The 21,808-nt window shown below is 38.9% G+C and overlaps 2 protein-coding genes across 2 annotated transcripts; one reads left to right on the forward strand and one right to left on the reverse strand.

Moving 5' to 3' along the window:
• The first annotated feature begins 1,882 nt into the window (after positions 1 to 1,882).
• Positions 1,883 to 8,200, forward strand: rasl12 (RAS-like, family 12). Its single transcript, XM_036587258.1, has 5 exons — positions 1,883 to 2,309; positions 3,660 to 3,716; positions 4,189 to 4,262; positions 5,655 to 5,845; positions 7,598 to 8,200. The coding sequence occupies exons 1-5, from the start codon at positions 2,198 to 2,200 to the stop codon at positions 7,935 to 7,937; spliced, it is 774 nt and encodes a 257-aa protein (XP_036443151.1). The 5' UTR covers positions 1,883 to 2,197; the 3' UTR covers positions 7,938 to 8,200.
• Positions 8,201 to 10,818: 2,618 nt separating this feature from the next.
• On the reverse strand, positions 10,819 to 20,399 carry si:cabz01068815.1 (solute carrier family 51 subunit beta). The gene is made up of 6 exons (XM_036586435.1): positions 20,297 to 20,399; positions 18,964 to 19,027; positions 15,351 to 15,722; positions 14,519 to 14,641; positions 11,527 to 11,617; positions 10,819 to 11,373 (listed from the first exon to the last, which is right to left on the reverse strand). The coding sequence occupies exons 1-6, from the start codon at positions 20,393 to 20,395 to the stop codon at positions 11,088 to 11,090; spliced, it is 1,035 nt and encodes a 344-aa protein (XP_036442328.1). The 5' UTR covers positions 20,396 to 20,399; the 3' UTR covers positions 10,819 to 11,087.
• Positions 20,400 to 21,808: the final 1,409 nt, after the last annotated feature.

A 21,808-nucleotide genomic window follows, 5' to 3' on the forward strand; every position in this document is an offset into this window, starting at 1 on the left:
CATGGGCTCAATATACCAATTGTCTTGCCACACGTGCTCGCTCAGAATTAAACTTTCCTCCTTGAGGTTATGTAATGTGACAGCATGATTGACCTAATTAGTGACCCAAGAGTAAAGTGTCTTCCAGGCGGAATGCTTGGATGTGATGTGGCAGATAACCAATTCTCTATTTATTCTCATCCAATGCCATAGGCGTCCTGTGAGTCGAAAGTTTGTTTTCTCCTGTATCCTGGTTACATGGTGCTTATATGACTCCAAAAGGATGATTGTGAAGTGATTCTTTAATTATAGGAACTTTCAAATGAAAAAAAGAGAAAGATTTCAAAAATGTTAAAGAAAAAAGATGTTTAGAGAAAATACAGCTTTTTTAGTAATAGTAATTGTAATAGCAGTTCTAAAGATTTTTGACCGTAGCCTTTTATCTAGGTAGAAAAGTAAAGACCTATCCCCCACCCAGACTCTTCCACTTCTAATAATAAACTTATACAAGGTGTTTAGTACATTAAGCCTTTGTATTTTCACACAATAACTTAACTATGTGCGATTTATGTGTTTTATATGTGTAAAATAGTATATTTCATAATGAATTTGTCCCCAATTCTGCTGCTATCAAAATCTGAACTTACCTCTGGCAAAAGACTGATGTTTAAAATATGCTAAATTAACCTTACATTGGAAATCCATCAATTTTTCAAAATTTCTAGATAATTCAATCATTGAGATGTAACTCATTCAGGTCATTTGATGTGAAGTGGTGCATTATAAAAAAACACATAGATTTCTTTACAGTAGTGGTGCTAGGAACCAAGTGGCAATGTCCACAACACAAATATAGCCATTTAATTTACTAACCAAAACCAGCAGTGAACCTACACAAGACTTTTTGATGATAGTAAAATAGTGATAAATCTGAAGGAACAATTTTTAAAAGATTTTTCTGCCTTACTGCGCCCTGCATCTCTCGAATATGAATGTAATTTACAAAATTTTTAAGGGTAAAATCTTTTCTATAAACTTATCTTAGAACAGTGTCTCAGACATCAGGCAGTGTATTCATAACCATTTCTTACCATGTATTAAATTTCTGTGACAGAGCTTTTAGAGGCATTAAACTCTTCAGATAGTCTGGTTCCTATCACCGCCACTGTGGACCGTTCTGACTCAGCAAGTTTCTCTTGAATAGAGCATTTCACACCAAACCACTCTGGACTCAACCATTTAATTATAAAGAAAATTTGCAAAAGTCAGTTGAATTCCCCTTTAAATCCCATCAACGGGAAAAAAGTAACTAAATGACACTAAATGATTGTAAAATTATTTAGCAAATGCATCTACGATTTTCTTTCTAATTTTGGTAATACCACACTGAGTTGTGATGGTAAGTTGCAATATAAAGACACTAGCTTTGATGACATCTCTTCAGGATCAACAATAAAACGTTTCTTTTTTCTCCTTTAGATCCACTCATATGGAAATCTGATATATCTGCATATACACATTTGTATCATAAAAGTTCAGGCATGCATTTAAAAAAATACAGCTCATATATATATATATATACTGTCTGTCTGATATTCCTCTGATACAAACACCAATTATTTTTAAAGCAAAAAATGAAACACACCAGCAACACACATATAAAAATAACAATAAATAATAAAAAGCCTTATATTTAATAGAATGCAGTTAGCCTATATGAGTGATATATGCCATCCATATAGTGTAGTAATAATGTAGTCTATAATATCTATATCTGAGATCCACATATTCCCACACATCAGATTTCCGGATGGACAAACTGACGCTTGAATGGTTGGCTGATCTGAGATGTTTAGTTTGGAGGCGTGGTTTCCACACAGCCACGCCCACAGGAGCCCCAGCATCCACACACCAACTCAACTGAACCTCTAGTTCTTCCCGTCCTTTCTGGCGGTCACACTTTCCACAGTATGAGCTGTTCAGCCAGATGACCTTCTTCAAACAGCGTCTAGATGCGTTTCGGGAACTTGGAGGAAGTCGAGTGCTCTGCGGGTTTGCTGTGTGTGACTGAGAGATGGCGCCCAGTGGAAGGAATCCGAGAAGACCCCTCGGGACTCAAAAAACAGCTCAGAGACCACCTAGCAGAGCATCCAGAAGCTAGGTGAAGAGGAGCCGAGAGACTTTGCAGCTCTGTTTCCAATGCAGCCTCCTGCTCAGAATGGCTCTCATGTTTGGGAAAGCTAGAACGTGCAACATCGTGACGGTGCCAGAGCACGAGCCTGCGGAGTGCAATGTGGCTGTTCTGGGAGCTTTGGGTTCTGGCAAATCAGGTAAGATATCTATAATAGCCTCTACTTACGGGTGATTTTGTCTTTTTGGCAGTTTGCAGTTTATTCCTCAGACCACTGGTTCCTATCCCTGGTCCTGGAGAACCCCCACCCTACACATTTTGGTGTTTCTTCTTGCCCCAACATTCCTGATCCAACTAATCAGTTAATCAGTAAGACTTTTCTTAGTTTAAGCAGGTAAGTTACAGGAAAACACAAAAATGTGCAGGACCTTAGGCATCCCCATATGACATCCCTTCTTAATAAAAATAACATGTGGCCACAACTTAACTACCTCGTTCCCACGCCTTACTAAATCGTGGCTGTGCGTTAGGATCCTGTTCCTATGCCTTACAAAGTCATGACCATGATGTAACTATCACACCTTAATTATCTCTTTCCCACACGTTTCTAAAATGTGGACGAGTATTCGGATCCCATTCCCACACCTTACTAAGTTGTGGCCATGACATAACTATCACACCTTAATTGTCTTGTTTTCACACGTTTACTAAGTTGTGGTCATGCATTAGGATCTTGTTCAAACACATACTAAGTCTTACTGAGTTGTGGTCATGGCTTAATTACCTTGTTCCCATACCATACTAAGTTGTGGCCAACCATTGGGATTTTGTTCCCACACGTTAAGAAGTTATTTTTATTAAGAAGGGATATCACCAGTGGAGCTCTGTAGGCTGTGCTAGGTAAAACCTGTTTATGATTATGGTGGAGAAACTGATTTATTTAGGGTAGGGTAGACACCCTAAAAGTTCAATAGTTTTTGTTCCTTGCATTACAACACAAAAACTGTAGGCGGAAATCATTTAAGTTTTCTACACATTTTTTTTTATCTATCTGTTAACAAATTGAGTATCAAAAATGGAAATGGGAACCAGTGATGTTACAAAATGCAATTACACATTTCCACCAGAGAGGTCTCCAAATCCCAAAAACTTACATAGTGTACCATTAAGTGGAGATGCGAATTTATCTATGATAAAAGTAAGAAAGTGAAAATGTTACCTTTAAAGTAAACTTATGATGATGTCTTTGAAGCAGATATGTGTACAGTTAAAACTTCTCACACTCAAAAAGGATGATGGTATGCATGTGCAGTATTAATAGGGCACTCGAAACTTGTAATGTAACAAGAAAAATAACATGTTACAACTATTCCCAGTCTACCCTACAGTGTGCAAGTCTCAGGGGGCGGAAGTGCCTACTCAAATGTCATATTTCATGAGAATGTTTTTGGGGAAATGCACTTCCCATGGCCCCGTGAGACCATATGTTATATAACTGACTGTAATTTCATGCTTGTAGTCACAGGAAGTTTGTGTCCCCTTTTTGCAGCCCTGACTGTGAAGTTCCTCACAAAGAGGTTCATTAGTGAATATGATCCAAATCTCGGTAAGTTGCACTCAATGTGTCCAACATGTTGTCCTTTGATCATTTATGACTCCACGTCCAAAGACAAATTAGACTGATTGAAGCAGCAGAAAATCATCTTAGTGTAATTTTTTGAGAACTTGGCATGATTGGAGTGGGGAGCGGTCCAATACTTCAAGGCTTTCAGTTCGCATGTAAGTCTTTGAAACTGGTTAATAAGCCGCAGTTATAATATATCACGATCATCTTACTCAAATCATAACCTGTTAAGTCATTAGTCATATGGTGGGCAGATGGATTGCAGAGACAATGTTGATTTTTATCCTAAGAGGAACAACTCGTCTCAGTCTGTTACATAACTGATGTGGTGAGAATGGACAGTCAGAGCTTTGATGCTGGAAAAAGGAGTGCAGTTGATGTCAATAAGTCTGATGAAAAATGTGTTGTAGATTTTCCTGGAAAGAAAACGTTTTTTTTACGTTCTGTTTTGTAGAGGACACTTATTCCTCAGAGGAGATCGTGGACCAGCAGCCAGTTCTGGTCAAAGTGATGGACACGGCCGACCAGGTAATTATAGTGCTTTGATTGAGTTTTATTTGAAACAGACACACTGGAGGAACATTCGTCTGCTTGAGGAGACGTATGAGTAGCACGAGGGATGAACATTTCTGCTTAGGAACTTTCTGTTTAGTGGCCTTTTCTCAACCAAAGATCAACAAAAACATGTAATTTGCCCAAGGGGTGGCCAAACTTTTACATAGTGGGTAAAAAAGCCAGTTATATTGTCAATTTTTCATTAAAAGTAATTTTATTAAACTTCTTAACTTCTGTTTGGCGCTGCTGCCATGGTAATGCTGAATGATGGCGCACGTGCAGTGGAAGAAAAGCATGTGTATTCCGATCTGAGTGTTCACATTAAGGTTGCATGACCACGAATCGGATACACATCTGATCTAGGACCACATATAAAAGTGGCTCAGGTCAGATTTGACCTCACAACCTCCTCACATGTGTGTGTGCTCTGCATTTATACTCATTTGCTTCCATCATATGGGTTTGTCATACAGCTCCACACACACACACACACACACACACACACACACACATCTGAGGTAGTGAGATAGCTTCACAAGGATGGCAGAGAAAGTTACACAGGTACCTACAACAGCTTGTGCTGCTAAAGAAAGAAAGAAAAGAAAGACAGAAGTAGAAAAGTCTTCGAGCAAAGAGAGGTTGAGCAAAGCAAAAGGCCAAAACAGAGTCACCTTCGGTGTGGCTTTCCAATGGTGGCAAGCCTAAGGGAGCTAAAAGGCCTGGAAAGTGACGCTAAGGTTGCCCTTTTTCTGTTGGACTTATGTAGCCAATGTAGTTAGCTACTAATGTAGTTACATTATGTATTAGCCCAACACTAATGTTAGCTAAGCTCTAGATCTAAGCTAGCTAGCTATGGTTGTCTTGTATGTGATCTGTGTGTGTATTGCTGTTGTCGGAACAAAAACTTGTATCTCTACAATGGTAACTTTACAGGAGAAGGAAAAATCCTACTTTACTTTCAGTGTAAGTCAATGAAACCAGGCATTTTTCCAAGTAATTTTGGGCTGTTTCTTTTGGTCCATTCGGCATGAAATGTACACACAATGTAACAGGCAACAGGCATTTTCAGATTATGTCAAAAACTGAAAAACGACAAAAATGGAGATACAGGGTTTTGTTCCGACAGCAGCTGTATGTTTGTAGGCCATGCGCATTCATATGTTTTGGGGGAGCGCCTTTAAAGGGGGGGCTGAAAGTAGAGGGTGGGATTTTTTCAGTTGGATGCGAATGTTTTATGATGAATGGACCAAAAGAAATGGTTAAAATTTTATGATGTTTTTGCCGTTTCATGTAAACGTACCATTTTGGAAATACTGTTTTTGTTCGGACAGCAACGATATTCTGTTTCTGTTTGTTTGCCATCAGGATGGGCCAGTAAACTGTGAGCGCTACTTGGGTTGGGCGAGCGCATTTCTTATCGTCTACAGCATTGATAACAGATACAGCTTCGAGGTGAGTCAGCAGTATCTGGAGACTGTGACGCTGTACACCAAAGGCCTGCAGGTTGAGGCTCCCATCATTCTACTGGGCAACAAAGTGGACATGGAGAGATACAGGTACATCTCACTATGTTGTTTCAATGTTGGACACAGAATATCATCACAAATTGCAGGAAATTAAGATTTTCCTCCTTCTCATTACGACAGTCAGGTTTTTAAGCAACTGACCAACACTATAATTGGTAAAAAGGTCTGGACATTGTACAGTATTATAAAGGGGTTAAAATATAACAATGAAATGTTAAAAATTTTACAGCAGCAAACAGACAAAGAATATTACTTTGTACTTTTATTAAATCAGCATAAGAACAAACTCCTTTGAGTTCTATTTAAAAAACACTTAAGATTTATGATCTGAGGTAGACAGATATAAAAACACTATGCTCAGTATTACTATAAATGATTTTGAATCATAACCTTTATAGTGCTTAAATATTTAGAGATGGATTTGAGCAGTCAGGAACTCTTTGCTTTCTCTCATTAAAGGCGAGGTACTTTGGCTGTCCAAATCAAAATGGTCATCTAACAGCTGGCTTTGATCTCGCTGAATGTGCACCTGTAATTATTTACGTAACAGACTAAGTGGGTAGTTTATGTCAGGAAGGCTTTTAAGTAAAGCTGTTATATTGCGTGCAGGGTGCCAGCACTTCCGTGTGTGGGTCAGTAGACGTGTTTAATCTTTCATGGAGTGGGTGGTCGATCTTCTGTAAAGATTTATCTGATGGCATCAAGGTTAGAAGTATGTGTGTATTTTTTGCTTTTAAAAATTTGTTTCAGGCTAAACTTTTAGAAAACAGTGTTTCAGACATCAGGATTTATAATAATAACTGTCTGTGCAGGAGCTTTTAGAGGTATTAAATTCTTCAGACGTCTGGTTCCTATCACCACTACTGTGAACAGTTCTGACTCTAAGTTTTCATTAGAACGCAGCATTGTTTACATCTGAACCATGTAGTTATACCAGAAATTTTAGAAAATCGGTGGAATTCCCCTTTAAAGCAATAGTATGGGTTTAAGAGTAGCTTAGAAGAATGGAGAAGCTTTTATGTTGAACCATTTTGGGCAGCAGCACTCATTCTGCTCTCTCTCTCTCTCCGCACCCCCCCCCATACATTTTCATTTTCGTTCTCTCTCATTATAATTTTCTTTCATATTTTTTTCTTTTTTCTCTTTCTTATTTTCTTTTCTCTGTGTTATTCTCCTCTCTCTATCCCTCACGTTCTCTCTCTCTCTCTCTCTCTCTCTCTTCCTCACTCTGTCTCTCTCATCTCTTTCTGTCTGTCTCATTATTCTTTTCTCCCTTTTTTCTCATTCTCTCTTTCTGTCCTCTTTCACTTCCCCTTTCTGTTGTCTCTTTCTCTATCTCTTGCTCACCCACTCTTTTTCTCTCTCTCTCTCTCTCTCCTTCTGTCTGTCTTTCTCCCCCTCTCATTCTAATTTTCTCTTTTTATCTCTCATTCTCTTTTTTCTTTTTATCTCTCTGTCATTCTATTCCCTTTCTCTCTCTCCTCACTCTCTCTCTTTCACTCTCTCCTTTGTCTCTATTCGTTGCTCTTTTTCTATTTCTTTTCCTCTTTCTCACTCGGCTCTGTCTTTCTATCTCTTTCTCTCTACCTGCTTCCCTCTACCTCATTCTCTCTTTTATCTCTCATTCTCCCTCTTCCTCTCATATATCACATTATCTCTCTCTTTCTTTCTCTCTTTCTTTCTCTCTCTCTCATTCTCTCTCCCCCTCTCTTTATTCTCTCACATTCTTCCTCTTTTCTTTCTTCCCCTTTCTCTGTCTCTATTCCTGCCTCTCTCTCTCAGACAGGTCAGTAAATCAGACGGAGCGTCTCTGGCTGCCCGCTTCAGCAGTCTGTTCTTTGAAGTGTCCGCTTGTCTGGACTTCTCATCTGTTCAGCACGTTTTTCACGAAGCGGTCCGTGAGGTCCGGCGTGAGGCAGAGAGAAGCCTGTCGGTCCGGCCACTCTTCATCAGCGAAGACAGACCCACTATCAGCCTCTCGGCCGCCCCTCCGCTCCTGCCTTGCTACAAGGAGCTGCCCACCCCGGCCACCGCCAAGCTGGTGACCGTCAAGTCCTCAAGAGCTCAGAGCAAGCGCAGGGCCCCCACACTGACCCTCCTGAAAGGATTCAAGATTTTCTAACTCAATGCTGCCCCCTGCTGGCAATGGGAGATAAATGGTTCAGATGGTCCTCATAGACTTTTTGAGTACCCCACAAGGATGTTTCGCTTAAACGGCTCACTGAGTCGTAAATACAACTTTGCTACAATATTAACACAGTGAATCAAGCTGGCAACCAAATAATAACTTTTTTTTGCAATGAGTGATGCTATTGATCCATTACAGTTAACATACGTATTGTAAACGTGAGAACTTTACCTGATGACCTCAGTGCAAACATGTCATTACGATTTTCCAACTTTACGAGATGACCTGGCCTGTCTGAATGCACCGACAGTCAGAACTCACTCAAGGATACTTAAGACATCGACCTGCTGATGACATTACCACATTAGTATCAGACTGCCCCTTTAAATCTTTTTAAAATGGGCTTGAATGGCTGCTTATGCAAGTTACCTTAAGTGCTTTATTCCGTGTACTGTAATAGACACTTTAACTTGTAGTCACTGCTGGTAGAGATGGCACAATCTCACATTTACTTTTCTCATCATATTGAAATCTTGCGTATCTGCCTTTGTAGATCTGATATTTGTTTCTTTAAAAACTTCTAAGCTTTAAAATAAGCTATTTCTAATTAAAGCTTTTCATTTAAGATGATCATCCAAAAGTAGCCTGTTCTTCTCAGACTACTCAATCACTCTATTGACCCCACAGGAAGAACTACACAGTTAAAACATCACACAGTGTGAGTGAGTGCTGTTTCAGGGCAGATTTGTTACAGGACTGGATCACATTCATTCTTTTTTTACATCCAATGTCCCATCCAGCATTTTAATTAGGTACTTAATTAAAACTAGTACCTAAACCGAATATATTTATGGCAGGATGTTCTATGTGTCAGAGCTGATTGATAATCTTGACCATAAGTGCCAAGTCAACAAACTAAATCAGAGAAAACAAGGTTTATAAACTTGCTTTCATACACCGAATTCAACTTAGGGCAAGTGCTAATTATGAAATTACGTCTAGCAGAAGCTGCATTCATCAGTTCTTCTCTGCACAAAGCGTTCATTGTCCATTTGTGGCTAAATGAAAATAGAGCAACACCCTGTGGCTGGTCTGGACATTACAGTCAGACTTTGCTTTGGCCTCTGCCTCCTGTAGTCCAAATGTTTGTAGACATCTGCTCATCCAGCGTTTCTTCTGAAAACAGGGCTGTTAACAGGGAGTGTGCCTTTTGCTGCAGTAACAGCCTCTACTCTTCTGGAAAGGCTTTACTCTAGATTTTGGAACATTGCTGTGAGGATTTGATTGAGTAAAGCTACTGGATGGAGCTCCATCACTCCAAAGAACACAGTTCCACTATTCCCCAGCCCAATGCTGGGGGCCTTTATACCCCTCTACTCCACGCTTGGCATTGAGCTTGGTGACATTAGGCTCACATGCTGCTGCTCCAGTGGAGATTATACAAGCTATATGTGTGCACCTGAACGCCTGGGTCAGCAATGTGTGCACCTTAAAGTAGCTGAATTCACTAATTAAAAAGGTTGTCTGAATACTTTTTGTACAACAGCTTTCATTTATTGCATTACCTTGAGCCACTTTTTAGTTTTGTCATGGGCATTTAATGGATTTGTTAAGTGTAAGCTTCACTCAGATGCACTTAAATATGCATTCTGACCTAAAACTTAATATGTATTGTCACGTTATGGAGTATTCTGTAGTGCAGCGTTCAGCTTCATTGGTTTGATAGACTCAATTTTGTATCAGCATGCAACCACTGGAAACATCCCCCTGTCGCAGTGAAGAAATCCTGACTGATGCAGAGACTGATAACACAAACCTCATTACATTAGCTACATTAGCAAAGTAACATCCGCTGTCTGGCTTCCTTCTGCATTAGTGAGACACCCATTAAATGCCAAAGATATGGTTCTGCACCAGTTTTTTTCTGAAGGGTGTCAGTTGTAATGACCAAACCTTTGGCACCTTAGTGTTATTCCATACTTCACTTTGTTGTAAATCATGTTTGTTGATAACAAAACAAAATAAATGTTGCAGAGTATATTTTGTCCACAGTCTACTGTACTATTTGGGTGGTGGATCATTCTCAGCACTAAGAATCACTGCAGTAACACTGACGTGGTGGTGGTGTGTTAGTGTGTGTTGCGCTGGTCTGAGTGGATCAGACACAGCAGTGCTGCTGGAGTTTTTAAACACCTCAGTGTCACTTCTGGACTGAGAATAGGAGTCCACCAACCAAAAATATCCAGCCAACAGTGTCCTGTGACCACTGATGAAGGACTAGAGGATGACCAACACAAACTGTGCAAAAACAGATGAGCTATCATCTCTGACTTTACATCTACAAGGTGGACTAACAAGGTAGGAGTGTCTAATAATTATATATATATATATATATATATATATATATATATATATATATATATATATATATATATATATATAATTTTTAAAAAAAATTTTTACTAGAACACCTCATTACATATCCTTGTTTCTACACTTACTGTCCATCATCTCCACTTACCATATAGTCGCAGTTGTATATAGTTGTAGTTGTACAATTACAGACTGTAGTCCATCGGTTTCTCTGCATACTTTGTTAGCCCCCTTTCACCCTGTTCTTCGGTGGTCAGGACCCCCACAGGATCACCACAGAGCAGGTATTATTTGGGTGGTGGATCAATCTCAGCACTGCAGTGACACTGATGTGGTGGTGGAGTGTTAGTGTGTGTTGTGAGACTGCATCCCTGTCCCTCATGGCCACATGTTGAGCAGTGAGATCCCTGTTTTGAAGTAAATGTGTCCCGAAAGCGGAAAATCCCGAAAATCGGTGTGGAACATTAAGAACAGCCACTACTGAAACACATATTTTCTGAAATTAAATAAACATTTTGTGTTTTATTAAAAATATTATGATTTTATATGATTATTACATTATTTTTTCCTTTAAACTATTCAAAGCTACGTTGCTAGTCATATACTGGCTAGTGTTTTGGACTATGTTGACAATATATTCCAGAAATGAAACAGAATGTATTGTTCAATTTTGCATGGGAGCACTGCTTTATGTCTGTTGAACATTTTAAAATATGTACATTTTAATATCTCCTGTCAGAAATCAGTCTGATTTCCAATGTAGTTCATGTATCACTCATTTATCTTCTCCTCCTCTCCATCCTCTGGAGAATCAGAGTATAGATTTGAGACGTTTCCATCCTTCCAGGTGACTATGATCTCTCCAGGCTTCGGTGCTTCTGTCTCACTGGCGCCCCCCATTGGCTCAGTGTTGTCTGTGTGATTGTCCTGCTTTGGGGCAGTGTGAGAGTTCATGTCATCCTTGGCGTGAGTGATGACCTGAAGCTCCTCCATCTCAAGTTTAGCGGAGGGAGAAGCTGCAGCAGCAGCTTTGTACTGGGCTATCTTCTTCCTGTTTCTGCAGTAGACAAGACAGTGAAGGTCAGAAAAGGACCGATTTTATGCACCTTTTGACCCTGGAAAGCCACTCAGACTTACTGCCTTCCTTAAAAACCCAGTATTTAGTGTTAGCCTGTTGTAACATCATTAAGTTTTTAATTGGAATACTGACCTGCTGCCCATCATGCCCATGACCAGGAATGCAGAACCCAACAGCAGAGCCACGAAAGACAAGGCCAGCATTGCCAAAATCCATGGTGTTGCTGTAAAAAAAGGGACACCATTTGTTGTTAGCATGCTGAACATTGGCTATCATTCTATAAACCGAATGCTAACTTTAAAAACTGTTGGGTGCCACTCATTACTATGCAAATGGACCCATGCTAATCCCCACCAGTTTCCATTCACTGTTAGCAATGGTAGCATTTCTGTGGTAGCTGTTTCTTTAATACCCATGTCATGAAAAACTGGGCCAAAAGACATTCAAACTCATTTTTCACAACTATACATTTCCTGTTTTAAGCCAATTACTGTATGTACAGTATTTCCACAATAGGTCATTTTAAAAACAATAGATAGAATATAGATTTATATCAGATTTTCAGTGGGTCAAAAGTTTACATACTCTTTTTTAGTATTTGGTGGCATTACCTTTTAATGGCTTGGCTCAAAGCAAATACTTTAGGGTAGCTTTTTTACCAGTTGCTCACAATGCTTTGCCAGAATTTTTCCCGTTCCTCCTGACAGAGCTAGTGTAACTTGCTCAGGTTTGCTTGGACACACTTTTCCAATACGTTCACTTTGTTGTCTTTAAGCCATTTTGTCACAACTTTGGAGGACTGCTTAGGATCACTGTCTTGCTGGAAGACCGTTGTGTTTAACTTTCTGGCTCATCCTCATTCCTCATGATGCCATCTATTTTTTGAAGTGCACAAGTAAGACTCCAAGACTCCCCTCACAACATGATGCTGCCATCGCCATGCTTCACAGTTGGGATGTCGTTTTTTGGATTAAAAGCCTCACCCTTATTCCTTCATGCATAGTACTGATCATTATGGCCAAAAAGTTTGTTTCATCTGACCAAAGAACGCTCCTCCAAAGGGCTAGGTCTTTGTCCTGGTGATCACCTGCAAAGGCCCTTAGATACAGCCACAGAGGCACTCCTAATAAACTCCTAATTATGACAAATAACCAATCAGAAGCTTCTAAAAGTCATTATATCAGTTTCTGGAATCTTCCAGGCTGTTTAAAGAGAGTCAACTTGGTGTGTGTAAACTTTTGACCCACTGGAAATCCAATATAATGAATTTAATGCTGCAATAAACATCTTGAAATAACCTCTGAAGTGAACAAAGTAGAAGCCCTAACTGACTTGCCAAAAGAAATGTGTGAAATTGAGAAAAAATTGAGTTTGAATCTCTTTAGCCTAAGTGTATGTAAACATTTGGCCTCAACTGTAAGTGAACCCCAAGGGAAAAATTGCCTGAATATGTGTAAAAGCACTTCACAATGGGAAATGAAGTTATATAAGCGTGTGAATACAGATAAAATGTTCAGACGCCACCGTTTATGGCAACTTTATGATGACTTTCATTTTTGCTAATGGTAATGCATGGCCTGTTATCTTTGGATTATGAGTCATGGGTAGGGTTGGTATGACTGTTTTAATGATAGGCAAGGGCCATGTAAACCTTTGCCAGATGTGCTTTGTCTCCCTCTCAGTATTGTGTTTCTGGATGTTTTCATGATTTAACTATAGATGTTACTTTTATTCATTTCCATGGAGCAAATTTGGGCAGAAAAAGCAACAAGTGTAATGATCCAGCATGGTCGTCATGCCTATTACGCATTATGCTGTAAACAAGCAGTGCCAAACCCATCTCCTGGAAGTCAATGGCCTGACTGAGTTTAGTATTTTATCTTCCTCATTCAGGTCATGGATTGCTTGCTAATTAGCAGTTGGACTGTAGTCAAACACCCTTGTCCTAAAGCTGTATTATAATACAGTGTATTTCAATTGGTATCTGAGGGTTATGTTTTTCATAAAGGTATAACGATACACAAACTTTCAGGATTGATATGATTTCAACTCTGAAACAAAGAATTGATTTGATTTTCCATATTTTATGTCTTACTAGTGTCTTGATTCTGCCGAACTGCCGATTATATACTGCACAGATTGGTTTTGATCAGTTTGATTTGGCGATAACCATCCTCTAACAAAACCAGCTACAGAAATTCCAACCCCTAGAAGTAATAAGGGACATTACTTAGCAATGACCACAGTAACGAATGAACGGGTATATTGGTTGAAATCTGTGCTCAGGTATGAGTTATACTGTTATACTGATATGCCACAAATAAGCACATATAACAGGATGTACAAATAGTATAAACCGCATTAACGTTATCCTGGTTAGCGGAAATCTGAGTCAGAGTTGTTTCAGTCACATTACAAATAATACTAACAACAACAGCCATAGCCTAACATGCACACTAGAACAATTGCAGCACTTCCTTTAGTACCACCTATAAAGCCGCTAGACTCTTATTAGCTGCATCAGACAAGGTTGAAGTCTTGGGGCTGCAACAAACTGGCACAGATAGCATAAATGCAATATTCTCCCAATTTCAGCAGCATCTGACCATCGGAGGTATGAGTGTACAGGACTGTTCTTTTTCATACTTCCTGTTCCACCTTAGATGGTGCAGCAGTTACATTCAGGCGCCTGTACCAGTGCCAGAATGTAACTGCTGCTCAATTTAAGGTGGATCAGAAAATTATATATATATATATATTGTGATATATACCTAAACTGTCAGAAATGCATTTTTCATATGCATTTCTGATCATACTGCCCTCTGCATAAGCCCCGCCACCTCCTCAACTACTTTACTTTAATAGGCTGGACCCAGATACATACTTTTAACCATTGACAGTGGTTTCCATGAAAAATGGTAAATGAGAGACCCACAGAATAGTTTTTAATACTCCTACTCCTCCTCCTCCTACTACTACTACTTCTACTACTACTACTACTACTACTAATAATAATAATAATTATTATTAGTAGTAGTGGGAGTAGTAATAATAATAATAATTATTATTATTATTTGTTTATTAATACACTGTTTTAAATGATCAGGCCAAGTGGAATACTCACGGTCTTCAGAACGATATAACCACATGAGATACTCTCTCTGTTCTGGGGTCATGGGGGGGCCCGTTTGGGCTCTATCATCCTCTGTATGCTCAAACCCGTCGCCTTCACTCTGCCTTCTGGATCCTGTGGGGCCGACACAAAAAAAAGAACGTAATGCAAAAATGAGTCATGTATTTAAAACAATAAATCACTGTATGACCTTAATAGTGCCGCACATTTCCATTCAGTCCAACAGAGTCAGCAACTTTCTTCACTGAATATATATATTGAGATTTTGACTTGACTGAATTCAAACAGCCCCCTTCTTAAGTGTCACATTCTCAGGTCAGGTTGTTTTGAGTAGAGACCTAGTTGTAGAGGGGTTTGCTGTTGGTTAGTGCAGTGTGGTTCAGGATTAAGGGCAGCTTCTAGCTAGAGCTTAATAAGGTATTATTCTGTTATTCGTTCTTCAGTCATTGTTTTATCTGACCCTTCTGTCCTACTTACTAACTGTCTGGCCTAAATCCATAATTCTCTTAAGGATTATAACATCATAGTATGAACTATTTTAGATTGCCTTCCTTTCTAAAATCAGCCACATTCACCATCCATGTGGATATAGGAGGCATGAGGTCAAAGGGTCAGTGATTTAGGATTGCAAAATTTGTCTTGTCTTTTTGAAACTTTAAAAGGTCCACTTCACTTAAAACCCAATTTTTTAAATAAAAGCGTTTCATGTAGTATGCAAAACATGTTACAGTTTCAAAGCATACCATTCACTCCCCAGTCTATACAGTCCATATGTTTACATACTACATCAAATACGTGAGAAACTGTCACATCTCAGACTCACTCAGCCTGTCCTGGCAGATGTCGCCTTCATCCATAGACTTCCACATGTAATTCTTTCCGCTGTTGGTCAGAGTCAGCACTCCTCTGTCCCCGGTAAGCTCCACAGGACGGCTCACACTGATCAGCCTGCGGTTCACACACTGCCACTTCAGGTGGTCTTCACCATCACATTCGACGGTCTGGACGGGGGCATCACGGAGGGCAGACAGGCATTTCTGTGTACCCACATTCATGAGGAACCACGTCTCTGTCCAGATCCACTGCTGGAGCTGTGAGTCCAAACTGCATCTTCTTAACTGAACTCCAGCATGTCTGCCAGAGTCCTCCAGACACAGGCCTTCCAGAGTACTATGGATCATGAAGCTGCTTGCACCTGCATAAACACAGAACATAAATGCGTGTGTACACACACACACACACACACACACATATACATATATATATATATATATATATATATATATATATATATATATATATATATATATATATATATATATCGCTGTTGTTGAAGAAAACCTTGTATCTCCAAAATGGTAACTTAACCTACTTTTAATGTAAGTCAATGGAACCAGACTCTTTTCCAAGCAATTATGGGTCATTTCTTTTAGTCAATTCATCATGAAATTTACATACAATGTGAAAGGCAGCAGGTATTTTCAAATTATGTCAAAAACTGGAAAACTTCAAAAATGGATATATATATATATATCCATATGTGTGTGTCTGTGTGTGTGTTTTGTCATTTCTCAGTTTCAACATTTGACATGCTGTCTTTGTAGTATTTTCCTTTAAAATTATAGTTTACATGATTTGCAGATCATTGCATTTTATTTTTATTTACATTCTGCACAGCATCCCAACTTTTGTGAAAAATGGGGTTGTATATATATATATATATATATATACACACACACACACACACACATATATAAATATATATATATAAATATATATATATATATATATATATATATATATATATATATATATACACACACACATACACACCCATTAGGGGTGAGGGAAAAAATCGATTCTTAGATGCATCGCGATGCGGACGTGAATGATTCTGAATCGATTCACAAACGTTAAAAATCGATTTTCTAAATATTTAATTTCTAACGCAACGTTGACGGAACGCAAAAGGCAGAACTTGGAAGTGGGAAAGTGCAGCGCCCGGACAGTCTGTGGCGGCACATAACAAAAACACACACGGATGAGTGAGAAATCCGATCGGCTCCCTCTGCATTAAAGCCAGGTTAGATCAGGAGTCACAACACAAACAACAAACCACACTGGGAGCCGCAAAATTTAATGTCCAGCATGTCTCAGTATGTGATAATGTCCTAGTTTAGGCTAAACAATGTAAGTAGACCAGTTACTTGTAAAATGTCTCTCATCGTTCGACTGTTTTATGAGGCTAAAGTCGCTTCTCATTCTCCAGCTTCTTGTTTGAATTTTCCCGTTCCACCTTAAATTCTGCCTGAGGCGCCGAATGTAAATGCGGCACCGTTTAAGGTGGACCGGGAAAATTCGAAAGAGAAGCGACTTCATCTTTGCGACTTTCAGTGTTTGACAGTCTCTCGTTGCAGATTAAACGTACCAGGAAACCAACTGCGCTGCTTATGAATGCGAATAAGTCCGTTCATCTCCAAATGTTCGTCTTAAATCTGTGCCTTTTCGTTCGATGCTAGCCAGGCGAGACTTCGTTGCTAAGTTACCTGCAGTCTGCAGGTCAGTTCTCAGCCGTTGAGAGCCAGGGCTTTCGCGCTATGTTGCACACGTCCCATCTCAAAGATATTTTACTGACACAGAGATCCCACCACTCTCTACAACGAGACCAAAACCGAAGTTATAAAATCACTAAAGAAAACGAGTAGAATAGCTGTAACGTGCTGCATGGACATCTATTACCACTGGATCTTATGTCACCCTGTGTCACGTATTTGCCAGTATCACGGGACGATATGGACTTCATTACCCAGAACTCTCAGGAGGATCACATGACTGGGCTACTTCCCTCTGACTCGGAGAATGCGACGGACTCCAATACCCACAATCCTCAGGGGATCACATGACTTCTGACAATATCTCGCGCTCCTATCAGCGCTCTCGTTCTCCTGAGTATTAACTATTTGCACCTGTGTTTTAGATCATATGATCAGGATAGGATCGTTTATAAGCCCGGGCGTTAGTGACGTTCAGTGCGAGGTATTGGTTCTTTACGAACTTACTGAGCGGTATTTCTGATCATTTGTCTGCTGTGTATTTGACCTTTTGTTTTGCTTTCTCGACTCTGACTTTTTGCCTTGCCCTTTTTTGGATACTGTTGCCTGTGATTTTGGTGTTCTGTGTTTTTTGATCTTCTGGACTGTTTTTCGACTCGCCCTTTGATCTTGCCCCTTGGTTTCGTTCACACTGTGATATCATCATCGTTGTGTTTTGTATTTGCTGTTTGGCTTTGACCCCTGCTTGTTTTGCCTAACTCCATTAAAACACCTTTCGCCCTTTTACACCGCGAGCGTCTGGATTCTGTCGCTTTATCACACCCTAACAGCGCATTTTATCGCAGATGAGTGGCAGCAGCGTCTCATGTGCTCCAAACAGCAGTGAATGCGAGTCTTCAAGTTCACTTGCCACATCACTTCCATTTGATTTATTAATAAAAGATATTGGAAGTAAATGCATTATGAATAATTACAAATACTTTGCTTTAAAACTACCAAGTCCTTAGACAGTAGGAAAATAGAAATCCTGTATAGCAAAAAAAACATCGATAATCGTTTTATAATCGCATTGCAGCCCTCTGAATCGTAATCGAATCGTGAGGTGCCTAGAGATTCTAATATATATAGTAGTGTGTGAACACATATATAGGGGATGTGTTCACTTATTTACACTTAGAAAATCAACAAAACATCATTTGACCAGGAGCACCCAAACTTTTGCATATGACTGTTTATCAAACTACTATGATATTAACACATAGAGTTATGATATTATTCAAATATCTAACTATGTTTTATAGCTTCTTTACAGTTTTATTAAGCTGTACTGTTGTATTTAAATATAAAAGAAGCACTTTGAACAGAATCTTTAAGTTTAAGTAGATAAAGTTATTATTATTATTGTCCAGGGTGTTTCCTGCCCTCTGCCCAATGACTACTGGGATAGGCTCCAGCCCCAACCTAGAAGGAGTGTGTGTGTGTGTGTGTGTCTGTGTCTGTGTCTGTATCTGTGTGTCTGTGTGTGAATAGCTACAAACCTGTGTATAAAGCATGTACCATAAATGTATGGATTGTTTTGCATTCAAGTGTGCAAAAGTTTGGACACCCGGGTCCAGATACTTATTTAATGAAAATATGAAGACATCTTCTACAGAGAACACACTTTTCATGCACAGTTACTGTTTTTTTTTGTTGTTTTTTTTTGCTGAGCTTAACTTATTGTGGAAAAATAAAACATGGTGAAAAGTGTAGAGGACGTATTAACTTATTTTCATTACATTCTGTATATGTAAACCAATTTAAGCAAAACATCACAATAAAATGAAACTATTTTAGCTCATGTAAATAGTTTTTAATTTTTTTCATAACAAGAGAGCTTGTTACCTTGCCACATGAGGCACAGCGCCACCCACAGCCACAACATTTCTTGAACCTGAGCCACCAGAGTCTGTCAATATTACACAGGAAAGCACAGTAAGTACAGCATGTGTAACAGCTTGAATTTGCCTCATTGATTTGTTCAGAGTTTTATCAAGATGCATCATCCTAAGGTTTAATACCTTTATATGACATGCTCTGTGCTTGTTCTAACTGATCCTGGGCTATCAGTCAGGCAGGTTTCAGCCTGTTCACTTTATACATAAGCTCACAAAAATCTCAATGTCAAAGTAACAGCTACCAGTATGTTATTACATTTCCTTCTTTTTTGTACTTTATGGCCCAGCTGTTTATCCAGAAAGCAAGGCAGCACAATAATGGAACTTTTAATAACTGACTCACTTAAATCAGGCAGTCATTAAATTTCAGCTTTATATGTTTTACGTATGTGTAAATGTATGTACAGATGTATGCAAAAGTTTGAATACCCCTGGTCAAATTACAGCTTGTTGATTCTCTACAAAATATACCTACGATATTTCTGTACTTTTTTTCTCGGTAAAGGATCTGTACTTATTTCCACATAGAAGATCAGCTTGATTGAGCAATTTGACCAGGGGTACCAAAACTTTCACACACAACCATCAATGAACGCTTGGAATCACATGCCATATTCATTTTTTTTTTGTTATTTTATACACAGTATTAATGTGGACACAAATACTACAAGTGTTGTAAACTATTTGCCTATTTTAAAAAGTCTATTCAATATTTCAAGAATTCTGCAAACAAGAAATGAACAAAATGATCAGTTATCTGCCCCGAGATTTGATCTCCACTCACTTTTGAATCATTTCATACACTTTACTACAACCAAACTGGGTCCATATTATTAAAAATTCCAAATATTTGAACAGTGATTCCAAACTTCTGAAACTTCAGTATATATACAGCAAAAATGATGACTTTCAAAAATAATGAAGGAATTCACACAACTGTCCACTTGTTAGAAACCCCAACAAATAGACACTTTAAAACTCCTTCAGTTCCTCAGTGTCACAACTACACAACTTATATATTAGTTTCATAGAAGTTATCAGATACTTCATAGTATACTGAATAACAACTTAAAAGCCTGCGCTGTAAGATGTTGATGTAAATGACACAAACCTTTGACTCAAATCATTCTCACGTCTCCTCAGCTTTTATCACACATCTAAACGAACTCAGCTATGCCAAAAACATGGTGAAAACACAAGTAGGCCCCTGCTTATCTATAGTTTAGCCTTATCAGAGTCATTATAATGGATAATGAAAAAGGTAAAGAGGTGCTACTCACCCACGAAGCACAGCTCACGGGACAGGTATGAAGAAGTTTACGCATGCTGGACGTCCTCAACCCACACCGTTTCCAAAGTTCAAGTGGGAGGAGATTCATTCAGTTTAATTCTTCCCATTTTTTTGTGCGGTTTATGTCCTTCATTCACTCACTAGAGGGCAGTTTCACAGCCTGCACTGGATTTTCTTGATTCAAATGAATGAAACATATTACACAAACACAATTAATGTAACTTGAAAGACAGAACTGTGTTGATGTAATGTGTTCATGTGAAAATGATGTACAGCCCTTTTTGCAATGCATGGGTCATGATATTTTGCTTTAAAGTATGTTGTATGTTACTGTAAAAAGGTGCTTTATAACCCTGATTTAGGCCTCGGCTGATGAAAATAATTGCAGTCACATTCCCTTTAGGTGCTGTTAGTGCTCTTCTCTGCTCTGAATCTGCAAGGCTGCTGGTCAAGGTTTTTTGGTCAGTGTTTGGTTAGCCTTGGTCCAGCCGTGCCATGTCAGTAATGGATCAGAAGAGAGGAGAAGAGAAGGTTTCTGACTCAGCGGTCAAACACCTGGCACATGCGGCAATGTTTGCTCATGTTAGCCGTTATTCTTTTATGGCGAGAGCTTTGAGTCACACAGGGCGAATGACCTCTGGGTCATTTGCTGTGCGTAAAGTGACAAAGATATTGTGGGCTTTAACTTTTTGGAAGTTTTCGTTTGTGTATTAGTCTTGTATGCAGCGCCATTGGATATATAGCCACTATCAAAATGAATACCTGGAATCCTGGGCCAACCACTATCCTAAAGCTTGTTATTTGACTATGAAACTACAACCTGTTTCCAAAAAAGTTGGGCCACTTTGCAAAATGTCAATAAAAACAGAATGCAATGATGTGCAAATCATTGAAATCCTGTATTAAATTGAAAATAGTACAACATGTTAAATGATGAAACTTTTTTTGTTGAAAAATTTTGTTGTTTTCTGAAAAATATATGCCCATTTTGAATTTGATGCCAGCAGCACTATTTACATTTTGCAGCATCCCAGTCTTTTTTGAAAATAGGGTTGTAATATAAAGGTTCTCTAGTGAGGAGCTGGACCCACATATGGACTCTTAGAGTTTAAAGGGTTAAACTGGGATCAAGAAAGAGACAGAAACTCACATTTGCCTCTTATTACTGATTAATTATTCATTTTTCCTCTCAAATAAAGGATTTGCAGTATAATAACATCACACATAACAGTTCTGCAAAATGAATAAAAAAAGAGAAGAAAAGAAGCTGTATGTTACCAGTTGTGCTTTAATTAGTGCTCAGAGTCCCAAAAATAATCGACTACTAGATTTCAGTCATGAGGTCGACTTCAACCTTGGACGTGTTTTACTTTAGACAAAGTGGAATACAAAGTAAAATGTAAAATGTTCAAACATGATAATATTTGGCTTACAATAAAGCAAAATTGCCAGTGTAAACACACCCACCTGAAGGAGCTGATAGAGCAGAATCAGGTACAGG

This window comes from Colossoma macropomum, unplaced genomic scaffold, assembly GCF_904425465.1.
Source record: "Colossoma macropomum unplaced genomic scaffold, Colossoma_macropomum, whole genome shotgun sequence".
Taxonomy (NCBI): domain Eukaryota; kingdom Metazoa; phylum Chordata; class Actinopteri; order Characiformes; family Serrasalmidae; genus Colossoma; species Colossoma macropomum.